The following is a 15,448-nucleotide window of genomic DNA, read 5'->3' as shown; positions in this document are numbered from 1 at the left end:
GTCGGCTGCAGCAAAATTGATTTGGGGTTTAGGGTTTTGATCGGACATCGTCACCGGTGGCATACTCCAAGGGCAGTACTGGGCTTTAGGTCCCGGAAAAATAAGGGCCGCCAAAGAACCAAAAAAAAAAACCAGTTGAAGATGCACAGAATAGAAATACTCCCTTCCGTTTCACAAAGAATGACCTGATTTGACTTGACACGAAATTTAAGTAAATAAATAAGACTTTTAAATTTTGTGATCCTAAATTAAAGTTATGTCAAATGTACAAAATTGCCCTTAATCTTGTGGTCTTAAACATGCCACGTGAAAAGCAAAAAGTAAAATGTTACCAAAAAAGGAAATAGGTCATTCTTTTTTAAACTGACTAAAAAGAAAAGGAGGTCATTTTTTGTGAAACGGAGGGAGTACTAAATTTTAGCAAGAGGCAAGATTAAACGAAGAACCCAAAGCACTGAGCAGACAAAAGATGAAGGCAATACATACATACAAAAGAAAATGAGACAACCAATCTGTATTTATAGTGAGAGAAGCACCGTAATAAGCACGCTAAGTAAAATGTTAATGACAAGTAGAGTTGTCAATATGGGCTAGCCCTGTTGGGTCGGTCTGGTCTAATCCGTAATTTAATATGATTGGGCAATGATTTTTGAAGCATATTTAAGAAAAGAACTTTTTAGCTCGGGCTGAATAAGTCTGTCAATTTGTGAGATTTGAGAAATATGAATAGGGTCGGCTCGTGGGCCAAATAAAAATTAATTAAAAATTAAAAATAAAATAAAATATTAAAAATAACAAGAGTCTACACTCAAAATCTGTTTAAAGTTTGAAATATTATAATTTAAATACAAATTATGTTTATAAAGTAAAGTTCTTAAAAATTCTAGGGAATAACAACATATGCCATAACCTATGGAATATTATCATAGTTTTTGTATTTTATTATGATCATTGAAAAACAATTAGGTTAATATTTCTATTTAGCTATTTATGTTTTTACTTGAAATTCAACTTAATAAATATTATATAAATAATTTTATTTATGTATTTTGATTAACAAGTAATAACACTAGTCGATATTTATGATAATATTTTTAAATTATAATTTAATTTAAAAAATATACTTTTAAGAAAAGAGGGCTGACCCGACAAAGCCCGTAGCCCACACATTTGTGGGCTGGGCCGATCATGTTTTGACCCACATAAAAAATGGACTAATTCGGCCTGACTCGTCAAATTATAAAGTCTGTATGAATTAGCCCAAATGGAGTGGACCAGCCCATATTGACAGCTCTAATGACAATCACCGTAATAAGTACGCTAAAGTAAAATGTTACTCCTAATTGTGAGAAGCACCGTAATTAAACACTCAGAAGAAACAAAATAGCCCCAGTAGAATATAAAAAAAATAATGTATTTATTGTTGCTATAAATTAAAACTTTCTTAATAGTTTATTGTTAATCTCTTACTTCTTTCGTTATTATTTATATGTCATCGTTCTAAATTTCATATTTCTTAAGAAACTAGATAAGTTTATCATTATACATTTATTTAGTGTTCTTTTAAAGTCAAGTTTTCAATAAGTGAAAATAAATTAATTTATGTTGATTTATTAAATTGACCAATGAACATAAATTAATTATTTAGTTTTCCTATGTTGGTTAAACTTATAATTTCAAGGGTAAAATAGGAAGTGCAATATTATTTACGTATTAAGAAACATTTATTTTTAGTAAGGATCACATGTGAAGGGTAAAATAGGAAGTGTAATACTCCCTCCGTCCACTTTAGGAAGTGTAATACTCCCTCCGTCCACTTTTATTTGTCATGATTTCCTTTTTTAGAGTCAAACTATAAGACCTTTGATTAACATTTTACGACGTATTTTTCCATCATATTGATATGCAAAAAATTGCAATTGATAGTACTTTTCGTATAGTTTTTGAATATCTAAATTTTTTGTTTAAAATATCGAATTAATGCAATCTAATTTAATTTTGAAAATTAGTCAAATTGACTTTCTAAAACGCAACATAAAATTAAAAGTGGACAGAGGTAGCATTATTTACGTATTAAGAAACATTTATTTTTAATAAGGACCGCATGTGAATAGGAACGTAAGGAGTACAGATTATTATGCACATATTATTGATGTAATTATAATTAAAAATTGTAATAATTTAATTTACAACTATTTTTTATTTCTTAATTTACTTCAATTTGAATCAAGCATGTTTTAATATTGGCTTTGTAAAATTGTCTTCAATTTTTTAAGATGTTTTATTAAACATTTCAAACTCAAACTAATTAGATTATCAAATAATTAAATTCAAACAAATATTATTTGTACTTTGAATGTCTTCTAAATGTAACCTATATTAGCCTCCATTAAAGAGGTCTTAATGGCACAAAAAGATAAGATTTGGAGTACATAAAATAAACCTCCATAAAGATAAGAAAAAGTGTAGAAATGAAATGCTTAGCCTTATAAAAAATGAGACTGAAACCTCCAACTTCGATTGCTTCACAGAATTTCTAGTCTTAAATTAGGAGCTCAATTAATTATCATTGAGATTGGAAGCTCTTCTTTCATAAATTATAAGACATGTCCCTAGGGTAAAAGATTGTAGAGTTGATAGGGTAAAAGATTTCAGAGTTCATATGCTGACCACCCAAGAATATCTCTACATATAAGATCTTGTACGATAAAATCGATCGAGTTGACACCAAACATACTACCATCCATAAGCATTAGAAAATCATCTTCGATAAGGAGTCTAAAATAAATTTAACTCCAAAGAACCGATATGTGTGATCAACAAAATCAAGATGTCTACTACAAATGGACAGTGAATTAAGTTACTAACATTCGCTAGAAATTTCAAAGATTTTCTATCAAACTTTACTGTTGAATATAATGTGTACATCTTTCAACAGTCTACAGGATCAAAAATGTAGAGGGGTGGTGGTACAAGGCAACCTAGAAGGAGGTAAACCTGCCAGGGAACTCCAACAATGGCCAAGAAGAATGTGTTCCATTTCCCTCATTCAATTCTCAAATGCTTCACAAATCCGTCACCAGTCATCAATTCATTGCATCATAATCATCTAGCTTATCGTTGTACTCCAAGACCTTTCTCCTAATCTTAGATGTATCTACCCAAGTGATGAAGTCCTCCATATTTCTGGTCACGAGAAATGCTGGGTCAACAACTGTATCGGGTCCAACTCGAATATGACCCTGTTCTATATATGTCACTGATTCCTTCATGTGTTCAGCAAACTTCAGCCTCACCAAGATAGTGGACAACCTACGCCTGTGAATGAAGAATACATGCATGTCTTTATTACCAAGAACATTATCTTTGCAAATTTTGATCAGGAAGAACAATAACATGCAGTAACACAATTCCATTTATGACCAACTAGTGGTGACTCGCAATGTTGTCTTAAATCAACAACCCAAGAAGATTTGCAAAATGATTGCTTGTGCTTGGAAGATAGGTAGGTGAGAGGTTCTTTTGTATGCACGTAAAACTGCATAATGTTGCCTTTCAGAGATTTTTACGTGTAGAAAATATAGAGAATTTAAATGTTTTTTATTTGTATTTGTATTTGCATAATATTGGCATGAGATGAGTTAAAATGGTGTAATATGGTAAGTGATGATTCATATAGCTAACCCCAACTTGTTTGTAGTTGTAAAGAACTACATAATATGAAATATAGAGAGCTCATTTACCTGCAGAAGGATGACACAGATAAGTTCTCACACACGGATAAGCTTTTCCTTGTAGTTATTACGCCCATGTTATACCTGTTAAGGAGACATCTATCAGAATTTATAATTTCATGAAATCTGTGTCAATAATAAGGAGAGATAAGGGGGATGTGCTCTCACAGGGAAAATGATTGAGGAAAGATTTTCAGCCCAAGGACGAGCAATAAAAACATCTCTCAAACCAAGAAAAGAGGAAGAGTGGAAATGTTCATGCACATATATATACTGCTAATCATCATCTTTGCATTAAGTTCATATGATATAGTAATGCATACAAATCAAGCAAACAGAATCTCAGAGGCAGAGATGGACGCAGTCATCAACTGTTTCAGAAGAAATCACATGTTCAACAAGTATCTGATGCTCATTTATTGAAAACAAAAGTACTGTAGTTGAGTTATCTTATAGCTACAACAGATTAAGGTCTATCACTCATGCACCAATGTCTTTCTAACTGACAATTGTCTACATATCCTAAGCAAGAAATAAAAAGTAATTGGACTACACAACGAAGGTCACAAGTTGATATCCATGGCTAGGACTTTAAATAAGGGTATTCAAAATATAAAGAAATAAACACAAAGAAGCAGGGATTCAACATCTACTATATATACATATAAAATAATTTTGACCTTGTAGTACACACAACATAATTTTTTGCCCCCCACTCTAACTCAGCCTATGTAACTAGTATCACTTCGAAAAATATCTCTCACCAACTTAAATTATCAGGGAACTCAAAACTTGATACTTAATTATCACAACAGCATACCTAGTGTAATCCCACAAGTGGGATCTCGAGATGGTGGTGTGTAAGCAGTCTTAGAGAAGTTGTTTCGATAGACACTGCTAAGTAAAGAATATCGAAAAACAAGTGTATAAAGCAAACACAGCAGTGAAAAGGAAAAAAAAAAACATGCTGAAAACAAGGAGACGAGAACAATAGCAACAACAAATAATACAACATGTAATACTAAAATCGAAGAAATAAGCTAGTACAAGAGTAATTATTAATAACAATAAATGAGAATACCAGCATAATAAAATAGGGTAAAGCACTCACAGCTTCTCTAGAAGAGAATCGGTCATCTCTATTCTATATGGATCTCTTGGGTCCATCTGCTTCAGTATATTCACAAGCTTCTGCACTGTTCTGCACAAACCCGAGTACCTAAATAGATAAAACAAACAAGGAATTAGGTTTATACACCAATACGACTGTTAGAGCAGAAACATTTACATGTGATATAGGAAAGACATACTTTTTGTAGTCGTCTCTGCCAGTGACGTGGTAACGACGCATGACATCAGCTTCTCTGTGACCTCCTTCTCTCTTCCATTCAAGGAAGTTCACCTTCTTCAGAAGCTTCTTTTCATGAGCTTTAAGCTTCCTCATCCTGGTTGACAATGGCTACCGATTTCGAACTCTGTGAGGCGAAGGGGAAAGCTTCGTGACGATACAATTAGGTTAACATAAGGAAGAAGAAGATAATTCAATCGGTTGGTTTCGGGTTGGGCCGATGGAAACAAAATAAGAGGCCCAAATTAATAATGATCGTAAAAAGTTGTGAGTTAGCCACTTTTTGGTCCGATAGTCAAAATTTACCTGCTGCTTGAAATATAACTAAAAAATATTCTCTTTTTGTTGTGTAAATATAAAATTTGGATAAAAATACTCCTAACTAAATATGTAAAACTCGTAGAGTTTGAATTGCACATTTTAAACTTCATAAAAAATGCTGGAGTTTAAACATGTTTTAGTTGAGTATAAACTAAAGTTAAAGTTTTTGTCAGAGTCTAACTTTATATCTGTTTGAAGTTTCAATTGTAACTTTTGTGAAATTGCATAACTTATATGTGAAGATGTAATATTTACTTATAGAATAACAAATAAGTTATAAGTATATGATAATTGAGTGGTAGTTTAGTAACAAAACATATAAAATAAGATTTAATTCTCACTAAATCCTTCCCTTTTGGTTACTCAAGATTCTCCTCGAAGACTAGGGGTTGTTTGGTAGAAAGAAATTAATAACGCATGAATTAGTAACGTAAGAATTAATAATGTAGGGATTATTTTTTTATCAAATGTTTGATTCATGACCTTCCACCTAATGTTATGTTTAATTTAAAACTTTATTAAAAAGCTTCTTTTCAAGTAGTATGATTTTTTCAATTTCATATAATTGGCTAGGATGGAATAGACATTGTCACTGCTAACCATACTCTAGGTGAGAGAGAAAAAATGGTGTTTCAGATGCAGCAAAGTGCAGCACAAATACACTCTATTGCCCAAAAATTTATATGTTAATTTGACAAATCACGTATGTTAGCACCTAGTGAATTAGAAAGAAAAAAAAATGTTATTTTTCAATTGGATGCAAAATTTGATCGCAAATATTATTTCTGCAATTGTAAAACTGAAGTATAAAATTGAATAATAGTTAGGCTTGTTTAATTGAGAAATCTGATGTTTTTACTTTTTACCAATTCTTAACGATTATATAAAGATATTGTGGGCAGTTCAGTCATTTTGTTGTTTTATCCAAATATCATTAAATCCGGTAATAGTAATTCCTAGATATCCTAGATATTAGATGGTGTATTAAGTTATTCATGTATTAGATGCAGTTGAATTGAATTGTGCAACTAATGGGTAGACTAAATTGTAATACAAAGACTATCTCATTTAATACATTCTACCAAACGGCTCCTAAAGTCGTTATTTGGCTAAAGTTAGGAATTTTTTTCCATTTAAATATAAATTGAAAAAAAGCATTTAAAAGTGAAAATTTTGAACATGAACTTTAAAAAATAGAAATCAAGGTATTAATTTTAAAAAATAGAAATCAAGGTATTAATAAGCTTGAATTAGTAAGACGTGGAAAGAAGGATACATGTTACAACTTGTCAAATTAAATTTTCCCATATAAAAATTCTTTACACGGTTAGTTTATATAACTTGAATCATATCCAAAAACACAATTTCATGCCAATTTGTTGATTCAACACTCTGCATGATGTCTTTCCTATATCTTTTATGCTGCAAAAATAAGGTCAAGAATTGAAACAAAGTGTTCATGGTTGTGAATGAAAAGTCATTCAACTTCTCTTTCATTAATGCTGGCCATGTTTCTCAATTCAACCTGTTGATGTTCTATCCTTCTTGCCATTCTTGAACTGTCATATCCTGTAAATGACATGGTATCTTCTTTGACAAGGCGCCTCTGTTTTATTTTCAATATTGCATGTGATATTTCGCCCATGGAAGGACGCTTCCTAGGTGTTCTATGTATGCATTTATGAGCAATTGCAGCAAGACTCCTCACTTGTTCTACACTGCATGTTCCAACAAGCTTCTTGTCTAGGATCTCATCAACCCCATCTGAACTCATAGCCGCCTTTGTACATAACAGGTCAAGAACAAATAAGAGAACGTAAAATTTGCATTTGAAAAAAAAAAAAGTGCATGGGATGGGATGATCTGGGAACTTACAAGATTTACATATTCCATTAAGTTCTGATGTGGATGAATAGCGGTGATTAGTTCAAAAAGGATAATGCCAAAGCTATATATGTCACTCTTTGTTGTAAACTTGCTTGTGGATATATACATAGGATCTATGTAGCCATATGTACCTTTAAGGCCTGAATTGCGGCCATCATATACCTCCTCCTTTGACAGCCCAAAATCAGCAACCTAGTTATAAAGGAAGAGATAAATACTCGGAAGCAACAACTTCAGCTAATATGCAAAGGAAGCAATTTAATAGACAACAACAGCAGCAAAGTTGAGTCTGCTTTAATTTTCTAACTAATTTGATCATGCATGGAGCTCCACTGACCTTAGCTCTCATAGATTGATCTAGCAATATATTGGCAGTCTTCAAATCACGGTGTATCACTGGAGGAACTGCCTGTTGGAAGAAATGTGAACCAAGAATAAGTAACCAGTCTTGTGACCACGGCAAATAGAAGTAAATTGGTCAGTCAGACTACCCCATCGTGGAGATACTCAACGCCATGTGAAATATCAAGGGCTATTTGCACCCGATCTTCCCAACTCAAGCTGTATTCCTCACCTGAACATGTGCAGAACAAAACTGTTTCATCACCTCTTCTTAGTCAACAAAAGATTTAAAATATAGAAACCACACAGAAGGACAACAAGAAGCTCCAATGAATGTATAACCATAGAGACAATTAACATTCAGATTATTTTCTGTTTACTGATCATCCACTCCAGATTCCTTTACTTTAAGTGATGATTCTATGGGAAGAGGTTGTTCCATTGCAAAAAAAACTGACTTTGTAGAATATATAGAGTGATGGATATAACTGTTGATAGTAGTGGCAGAGATGATTGCAAGTTGGAGGTTAAGCCACTAAAGTACTCTGAGAACTAGAAGAAACAAGCTCTGGAAGCCCACTTTCTTGATTTTGGCAAATATAGAGAGAGAAATAGGATGATTGTTTAAGGCAATGAAAATAATTGTTTTGATTCGAAGTTCTCTTTTATTTAGGGAAAGAACAAGAAAATTGTTTCCCAGGCAGCTTTAAGCTAGGAGGAGCAAAATGTCTAGAAGTTTCTCATCAGTAGTTATCTCCAATAAAGTAATGTTATCAACGGAAAAGAGTAATACACTTACTGTATAAAAGGTTTGCCAAACTTCCATTACTCATGAATTCATATATTAACATGCGATGTCCTTTATCAACACAATAGCCCACCAAATTTACTAAATTCCGATGATGAAGCCTACCTAGAAGTGTTACCTGCACAAACACCAATTTAAATCAAAACTTTATCGAGAACATTCACCTTCATGAGAAATACAAATAGAGGAGCATAAGATGCATTATTGTACTGTTTGAAAGTTGGAAATCAATATGCTTCAAGAACCTCTTAAGACCTTTAGAACCTATATGGTTGCTTCTTTTTGGCCCTTTTTTTAACCTCATGTAAATACGAATTTTTCCCTAAATATGTCCCAAGTAAATATGCTTCACCATTATCTTAGAGCCCACCTGGCGTACAAGTCTCATCCAGTTACATTGAAGTATGGTAACATCATCTCCGCCTTACAAGATAAAATGTTCATTTGAGATGCCCCTTTTTATCTCTATATTAAGGTGGCAGATGTATAACTGGTTTCTTAGACTGACCAAGATGATAGATAAAATTATTTACAAGGACCAATGTACAAATTTGATATAGTTCATAAACACTAGTAAAAGAAATTGAGTGTCTCATCCAAAACACTAAGATAATGGGTAGGTAATGAGTAGAGCTAACCCAGAACCTTTAAACAGTCTTGGATGTCCTTTTACACGTGACATTAGGCACTGCAGATTTTAAATTTCCTCCCATACATAACCCAATTATAGGGTCTACACAGGGATTAAAAGATTGAATTCACAAGTGAGGAATAGATTTATCAACGGTTAGCTCTAATATATTAAAAGAATCTAATCCAACCCAATGTTTTAATACAATTAGTGGGTAAACCATGTGTTTCATAAACCAGTTATGGGTACCCGTATGCATCTAATGTGAAATATTGTATATCTCGAACAAAATTCTTATTTCTGTGAACATAAATCTCAATAAAAGGGATATATAGATACAGTTTACAGCCACTACTTTAGCTTTCACAGTTGGATGAGGCTATATAATAAGGATGCTGCAGCAGAATAATTCTTCATAGAAATCACAACATTGTCATTTCTCTAGGAAAAAGTTAACGAGCAATCCATACCTCTGTAAAGAACTCCTTCTCTCCTTGTTTTGAGTCAGTAGCAAGAACTTTCACCGCAACTACTCCACCAGCAGGCATTGCAGCTTTGTACACTGGGCCAAAAGAGCCCTGTCCCAGGATGGTTGTAAAGTTTTGGGTAGCTTTTTGAATGTCCCTGGGGTTCCAAAAAAGATCAGCACAGGCAGTTGGCATTGTTAAGCAGTTTAATGTGGAATTCGTAGAGAAAAATGTATTCAATAAAAGCTTATTTTAACAATGCTAAGAAAAATTGCCAATTACAACTTCAAGGCATTCTTCAAACCTGATAGCCTAACACATCCAGTGTATATTTGAAGGACCAATAGTTTCATTAGTTGGGGAAACAAAGCAACGTATAAGAAAAATTCCACTGCATTCTGACACCTGGATTACATAATCTCTAAACATGCTTATGAGATGACAAACGAAGCAAGCATAGAGACAAAAGGGAGAAGAAGTCATCAGCTTGCCGCTAAGAAAAGAACCAAAGCCTGATGGCGATGCCAGAGAGAAATTGTAGAGACAATTAGAAAACTTTCTGAAATACACGGGATCAAAAGGTATCTATGTATGTTTTATGGATTTAAATTGCTCTTAAGTAGCTAATCAAAAGATATTAAGAAGAGGAACCATGATTGAAGAGTTCCCCTCAGTTGCTATTTAGGATGCAATAACATGAAAAGCTGTTGAATCTAGTCATCTACAAGGTAATTTCCCCACCAAAGATATTAATATCCCTTTATAGTTGTAGATTACATACTTGTAAAAGTATCTTGGTAATCCAGATGCTGAAGCAAATTGATCTTTAGTAGGGTGACTCCACCAACTGTGCTGTGGATTTGTGGCAGGAAATCCTGATGTCTTAATAGATACAGAATTTGACAGAGATGCACTAAAATCAACGCTTGTTCCAAGTCCATTTGTCCGTATTGGAAGAGCTGCTACAGATCTCTCATTTACATGGTGCTGAAGACGAACACGCCTTTTGTACCACCGAATTCCAAAGAAAACAAGTGATGCAATGAGAATTCCAAAAGCCACACCAACACAGATGCCAATAATAACTAAATCAGCTTTATGAACCATTCTTCAATCTTTTCCCAAAAACAAGAAACTTGACCATGTTGTGAGACTAGGATGGAGCTTATCTGTCATAACAAAGGTAAATAGCCATTCAAAAGTGAATAGTGCACCTTCTCCAGTCAATATACAAATTAAATATTGAAGTAAGAAAGCATAAAACTTGGAAGAACATATGATTCTTGATGATATTATTTATACTGGCGTAAGGAAGAAATATTACATGTTGTCAACTAAATTGGGCAAGCAGGGAGCAACAAGCACCAGCAGTGGAGTAAACCCCCACCCCACCCCAGGTACATTGTTCATATTGACAGTAGGAAGAAGAATTCCGTTCGATAAGGTAAATTAATTCTATAAATGTTTGAACAAAAAGATTATACATTGTCAATTGAATTTAGCAAGTGTAGGGACGAGGGAGCATCAGCAGGGGAATACCCTCCCTCTGGAGAAAAATGTCAAAAGCATCTAAAGACAAATTGTGCACAAATCTATTACTCTTTTTATGACAAGGGAATCCGCAGCCACTGCCCTTTGGGTGCGCACAGGGATCAACGGTCATATTATTCATGTGGGACTAATTGAATAAAAGCAAATTGATAATTCACCAGAAAGAAAAAAGCATAATCTATGAAAAGAAAGAACGAAAAAAATCAGGTACGCTAAACCATAGCCCCTGAAGCATTATACCACTCCTCTTCTCCATTTGGCTTCGCGTAAAACACATTGATTGGTGTTGAAATTCTAACTTAATTAATAGCATCTAACAGTGAAAAACTCCAAAATATACCCTTGAGTTTCCATATGGAAAATACCCTAAAATCCAGTGAAAACAAATATTCAAAACTTCTACTTACCCTGACAGACTATAATAATCATCCCTTATTGCTTTATTTCTTAATACACAAACCAACAAAAGTAGTTTTTTTTCAAAGAAAGCCTGAGTCCAAGATTATGTTAAAGAACTAGATCAGACCACTCTTTTCATTCACAATCAAAATACTTGAAGACCCCAGTCCACTCCTCAAGCAAACAGACGAAAGCAAGAAAATCCCCCCCACCCCCCCAAACCCCATAAACAAAACATCTAAAACATAAGAACAATACATGTAACTGAATACGCAGAAAATAAAAATCAAGAATCTTGATTTTTTTTTAAAAAAAACATACGTACAGAGGGGATCTCATTGGGTTTGCATCAAAACCAAGAAAAAGAGAAAGAAACCGTAAAAGGGTGTGCTATCAATTGTGGAATTGGCGCAGTGGAATAATGGAAAACAAGCCAATGCACGCGGTTTACTTTTGGGTTTTAGTAGTAGAAAAGCATAGCCCTACTAAACATTTGGGGTGGCTAAGGACACATTAATGGGCGTATGTTAAGGGGTTTGACAGAACTTGGGCGAGTCCGCCTTTGGATTTTCTTAAGTTTGTGTATCGTTGATTTTTCAATGTAGCCATTTTGGTGGTCTTCTTGTTTCTTTCTTTGCTGCAATCTAGTCAATTTGGGTGTAACTGACTTATTTTACAGCTTCATATACTACGATCTAGGTACCCTTTGACGTATTTTAATTAAAAAATAAAATAAAAAAGGGATAAAAAATATATATTTATACTTTGGATCCAAATATATAGGTATCTTGTTATATTTTCTGCCTAAATAGAACACTTTATTATACTTTGACACAAATTTATCCTTAATTTTGACAAATGATCATGTCTCAAGCTCAAAAATAAATGATTCATCCCTATTTTTTTTAGAAATTCATTTGTTTAACCTGATTGGCCTATTTTCTTTTGGTGTTCTTCTCAAAATTACATCATATATAAGAATAATTTTTTTTTGTTATGTAAATAAAAAGTAATTGTTTTTCATATGATTATTTATTTATATTTTGAACAAGTGAAAACTCTTACTTCCTTGATTATGAGTTATGACCAATAGTACTCTTCGAAATTTGGTTTGGGTTTTGAAAACATATTTGATTTTTTTGGAGAGTATTTATTTTACCTTAATGGTTTGACTTGAGGGGCAATGTAGGGCCCTAAAAACCAGTTGTGAAAGCAGATGAATGTTGGTTAGGTTTGAAGTAACCAATAAAGAAATGGTCCTTTGCCAGACTACAAATTGAAGTAAAATAAAAATATTCGTTTGGTTGGTTTTGGTCAGAAGCATTTGTGTTTGTGCCATGAATAGGTCCTCCAATCATGTGCGTATTGCCTCTGAACTGGTCAGCCAATATATATATACTACCAACATGTTAGATAAATTTAATATGTTTTTTTCTATTTGGTACCCATATTTGGACCCGTCTATATCAGATTCTACTCAGAAAATTGAACTTGAAATATCAAATTAAGAAAGGAGCAGTCTCATTCGTTGGTTGTTAATTTGGTTGTTGCTTCTGCTTCTTTGAAAAAGAAATAAAAATGGATCCATAGGAGGTACAAAGGTAGTAATATTCGAAATAGGAACAATTGGTTGTATTATATTATATCACTGAGAAGGCACTTGGACCACAACGGACAATACATTGAAGAATATAACGAGATTGCAGTAATGTTCAACAACCTTCAGGCTTCAAGGCTCTGCATTTATTCATCTCCAATCCCTCTATTTTTGGTATAATATAATGTAGTCATGTTCTTATTAACGTACTACATTAAATTGCGATATACTGTACCTAAATTTAGTGTTTTACATAAGCATGTCGATGAAAATACCTTGACATGACTAATTTTTTACTACAGTTTACAAGGTTAAACGGAGTTTGATGGAGTAATATATATAAAGAAAGAAAGGAAACAAATGTACAATAACAAACATGATTTTTGGGCCATCACTTGTAGGGGGCAAAATTGTGAGGCCCAAATCTGAACACTACTTGTACTAGTTACTACTACTAAGGTTTTAATTCAGGAAATTACACCTAATGATCTTAAAAATGGACGATCTTGAATTTTTGACCCCCACTTGGTTCATAGACGAACCTTCAAGGTTAAAAGTTGTTAAGCTTGAAGTTTTGCCTCTAAGGTAAGTGGGGGGAAAGTTCAAGATCACCTACCTTCAGGACTATTCTTATAAATCACCCGTTTTAATTAGTCCGTAGGCTTGTGATTATTGATGGGTGGTTTGCTGCGGCGAGGCTTGCTTCTTCCAATATAGTCTTTGGTCAGAAGCTTTGCTATTTCATCTTCTACATCAACAAGCTCCTTTGATTCTTCTTTCTTACCTCTCTCATGATTCTTCTCGAATATTTGGCTATCGACCTAGTAATTCACTATAAAAATTAGTAATAGAATGCAAGAATAAGAAAAAAGTGATGTCGCATTGATCAAATTAAAGGTATGGTTGTGGTCAATGAAGTGGCGCTAACTTAAATGATCAAGTTCAAATTCCAGCGAACATAAAAAATATTAAGTAACTTTTTCTCTAACTTATCAATTTAAATCTCGATGGGTATGTGTGTTATAACCATCAGGCTATCTAAGTGATAACTATAGGTAAAGTAAGTTCATAAAAAGTAGGATTAATATTCAGAAAATAACTAAGGCGTGTTCATATTTATCAAAAAATGCACAAATAATATAAAAATTGAACTTTTATATTTATATATTGTAGATATAAGTTAAATCCATTTTTTAATTAATAAACAGCAGATGAGTAATATTGTGTCCGTGAGTTAGAGCGTGATGCTAGCATCTTTTAAGGTATGTGTCTGTTTGTTCCCCTTCATGAGCCGAGGTTGTTGAAGTACCATTATAACAAATAAATAATTTAGCGATAATATTATAATATAAATATTTATAATCAGTCATCTATATAAATATCAAAAGTTCTAATAATTTTAAATATAATGACATTTATCGCTAAATATTTTATGATAATAAGTATTATCACTAAAAGGAAAATCTATGCAGTGTACTTGAAAGTGGGAAAAGAGAACCTGAGCATTCATGTGAGAGGTTTTCATTGAATCAAATCCAGCATCTCCTTTCACTACCCAAAAAAAAAAAAAAAAAAATTACTGATCGGACTCCTTTTATTACTAAAAAGTAAATAGTTCAAAATGATCAGAAAATCATATTAGCTACGAACTATTTAGCAATATAGCTTTTTTTTTTTTTTTTAGTGATGTCAGAACATAACTACAACAAAGGGATCGATTCGAAATTAAATGATCACTATATATATATTAAAACAGAGTATAGTAGTAGTATATATATAAATATACCTGAAAATTGATACACTAGCATTTTTCTAATTCCTCCAGCAGAGGCAATGATATCATCCACATGAGAATCCTGCATAAATTTCAAAAGAATATACATAAATAGTATACTACTAAGCGAAAATGATGAAGAATCAGATCAAACGTAATTCCGTATACATAACATACATGATCATTTTGCATAGAGGTAAATTTTAGCCACTCTTTCTTCCTTAGCTTTCCTACAGAAAGCAAAGCAGGGGAGAAATATTAGTACTTTGTAGATAGGCTATTAAGAAAATGTATGAATAGAAGTGTAGTTAATTACCAAACAGAACATTAGCTGAAGTGTGTTGTATTTGCTGTAGAAGGAGCAAAACAATTACAAGTACAAGCATATTGAAACTAAGTGACACCATATTATTGTGAACTTAAAAAAGCATAGATTAATTTTCTCTTTTTCTTCATCAAGAGAGTGGGAGTAGTAGATATAGTAGAATTAATGTGGGATTTTATAGAGTTCAAAAATAAAAGTTGAGTCAAAGTTAGGATTCCGACACCTGTCTTATTCTAATATATATATATATATATATATATATAT

The 15,448-nt window shown here is 32.9% G+C and overlaps 3 protein-coding genes across 5 annotated transcripts; all 3 read right to left on the bottom strand.

Moving 5' to 3' along the window:
• Positions 1-2,746: 2,746 nt before the first annotated feature.
• On the bottom strand, positions 2,747-5,266 carry LOC102598876 (U3 small nucleolar ribonucleoprotein protein IMP3). The gene is made up of 4 exons (XM_006338266.2): positions 5,045-5,266; positions 4,846-4,953; positions 3,744-3,818; positions 2,747-3,318 (listed from the first exon to the last, which is right to left on the bottom strand). The coding sequence occupies exons 1-4, from the start codon at positions 5,176-5,178 to the stop codon at positions 3,087-3,089; spliced, it is 549 nt and encodes a 182-aa protein (XP_006338328.1). The 5' UTR covers positions 5,179-5,266; the 3' UTR covers positions 2,747-3,086.
• Positions 5,267-6,678: 1,412 nt separating this feature from the next.
• LOC102598085 (probable leucine-rich repeat receptor-like serine/threonine-protein kinase At5g15730) lies at positions 6,679-12,140 on the bottom strand. Of its 3 annotated transcripts, none has more exons than XM_006338263.2 (8): positions 11,810-12,140; positions 10,320-10,707; positions 9,542-9,695; positions 8,432-8,558; positions 7,782-7,864; positions 7,628-7,699; positions 7,279-7,482; positions 6,679-7,183 (listed from the first exon to the last, which is right to left on the bottom strand). In XM_006338263.2, exons 2-8 carry the CDS (start codon positions 10,643-10,645, stop codon positions 6,881-6,883), a joined length of 1,269 nt encoding a protein of 422 aa, XP_006338325.1. In that variant the 5' UTR covers positions 10,646-10,707; positions 11,810-12,140; the 3' UTR covers positions 6,679-6,880. The 3 variants fall into 3 exon arrangements, with proteins under 3 accessions (XP_006338325.1, XP_006338326.1, XP_006338327.1); XM_006338264.2 differs by having other exon boundaries at positions 11,814-12,140; XM_006338265.2 differs by lacking the exon at positions 11,810-12,140 and adding an exon at positions 11,330-11,675.
• A 1,171-nt stretch (positions 12,141-13,311) lies between these two features.
• LOC102597775 (uncharacterized) lies at positions 13,312-15,297 on the bottom strand. The gene is made up of 5 exons (XM_006338262.2): positions 15,176-15,297; positions 15,037-15,089; positions 14,872-14,941; positions 14,584-14,636; positions 13,312-13,906 (listed from the first exon to the last, which is right to left on the bottom strand). Exons 1-5 carry the CDS (start codon positions 15,264-15,266, stop codon positions 13,736-13,738), a joined length of 438 nt encoding a protein of 145 aa, XP_006338324.2. The 5' UTR covers positions 15,267-15,297; the 3' UTR covers positions 13,312-13,735.
• Between the last annotated feature and the right edge of the window lie 151 nt (positions 15,298-15,448).

Source organism: Solanum tuberosum, unplaced genomic scaffold, assembly GCF_000226075.1.
Source record: "Solanum tuberosum cultivar DM 1-3 516 R44 unplaced genomic scaffold, SolTub_3.0 scf00004, whole genome shotgun sequence".
Taxonomy (NCBI): domain Eukaryota; kingdom Viridiplantae; phylum Streptophyta; class Magnoliopsida; order Solanales; family Solanaceae; genus Solanum; species Solanum tuberosum.
This window is presented reverse-complemented; position numbering and strand designations above follow the sequence as displayed.

Bases quoted from the DNA above. Each gene is read 5' to 3' on its own strand.
- LOC102598876 (XM_006338266.2), bottom strand. From the start codon at position 5,178: ATGAGGAAGCTTAAAGCTCATGAAAAGAAGCTTCTGAAGAAGGTGAAC. The intron at 4,954-5,044 runs GTATGTCTTTCC...TTATCTATTTAG, and splicing joins GGCAGAGACGACTACAAAAA to GTACTCGGGTTTGTGCAGAA. The intron at 3,319-3,743 runs GTAAATGAGCTC...CTTCATTCACAG, and splicing joins TCTGTGTCATCCTTCTGCAG to GCGTAGGTTGTCCACTATCT.
- LOC102597775 (XM_006338262.2), bottom strand. From the start codon at position 15,266: ATGGTGTCACTTAGTTTCAATATGCTTGTACTTGTAATTGTTTTGCTC. The intron at 14,637-14,871 runs GTATATTTATAT...TTTTTTGGGTAG, and splicing joins GCTAGTGTATCAATTTTCAG to TGAAAGGAGATGCTGGATTT. The intron at 13,907-14,583 runs GTTCTCTTTTCC...GTGAATTACTAG, and splicing joins CCTCTCACATGAATGCTCAG to GTCGATAGCCAAATATTCGA.
- LOC102598085 (XM_006338263.2), bottom strand. From the start codon at position 10,645: ATGGTTCATAAAGCTGATTTAGTTATTATTGGCATCTGTGTTGGTGTG. The intron at 8,559-9,541 runs GTATGGATTGCT...GTGTTTGTGCAG, and splicing joins AGAAGGAGTTCTTTACAGAG to GTAACACTTCTAGGTAGGCT. The intron at 7,865-8,431 runs GTAAGTGTATTA...GCACATGTTCAG, and splicing joins TTTGGCAAACCTTTTATACA to GTGAGGAATACAGCTTGAGT.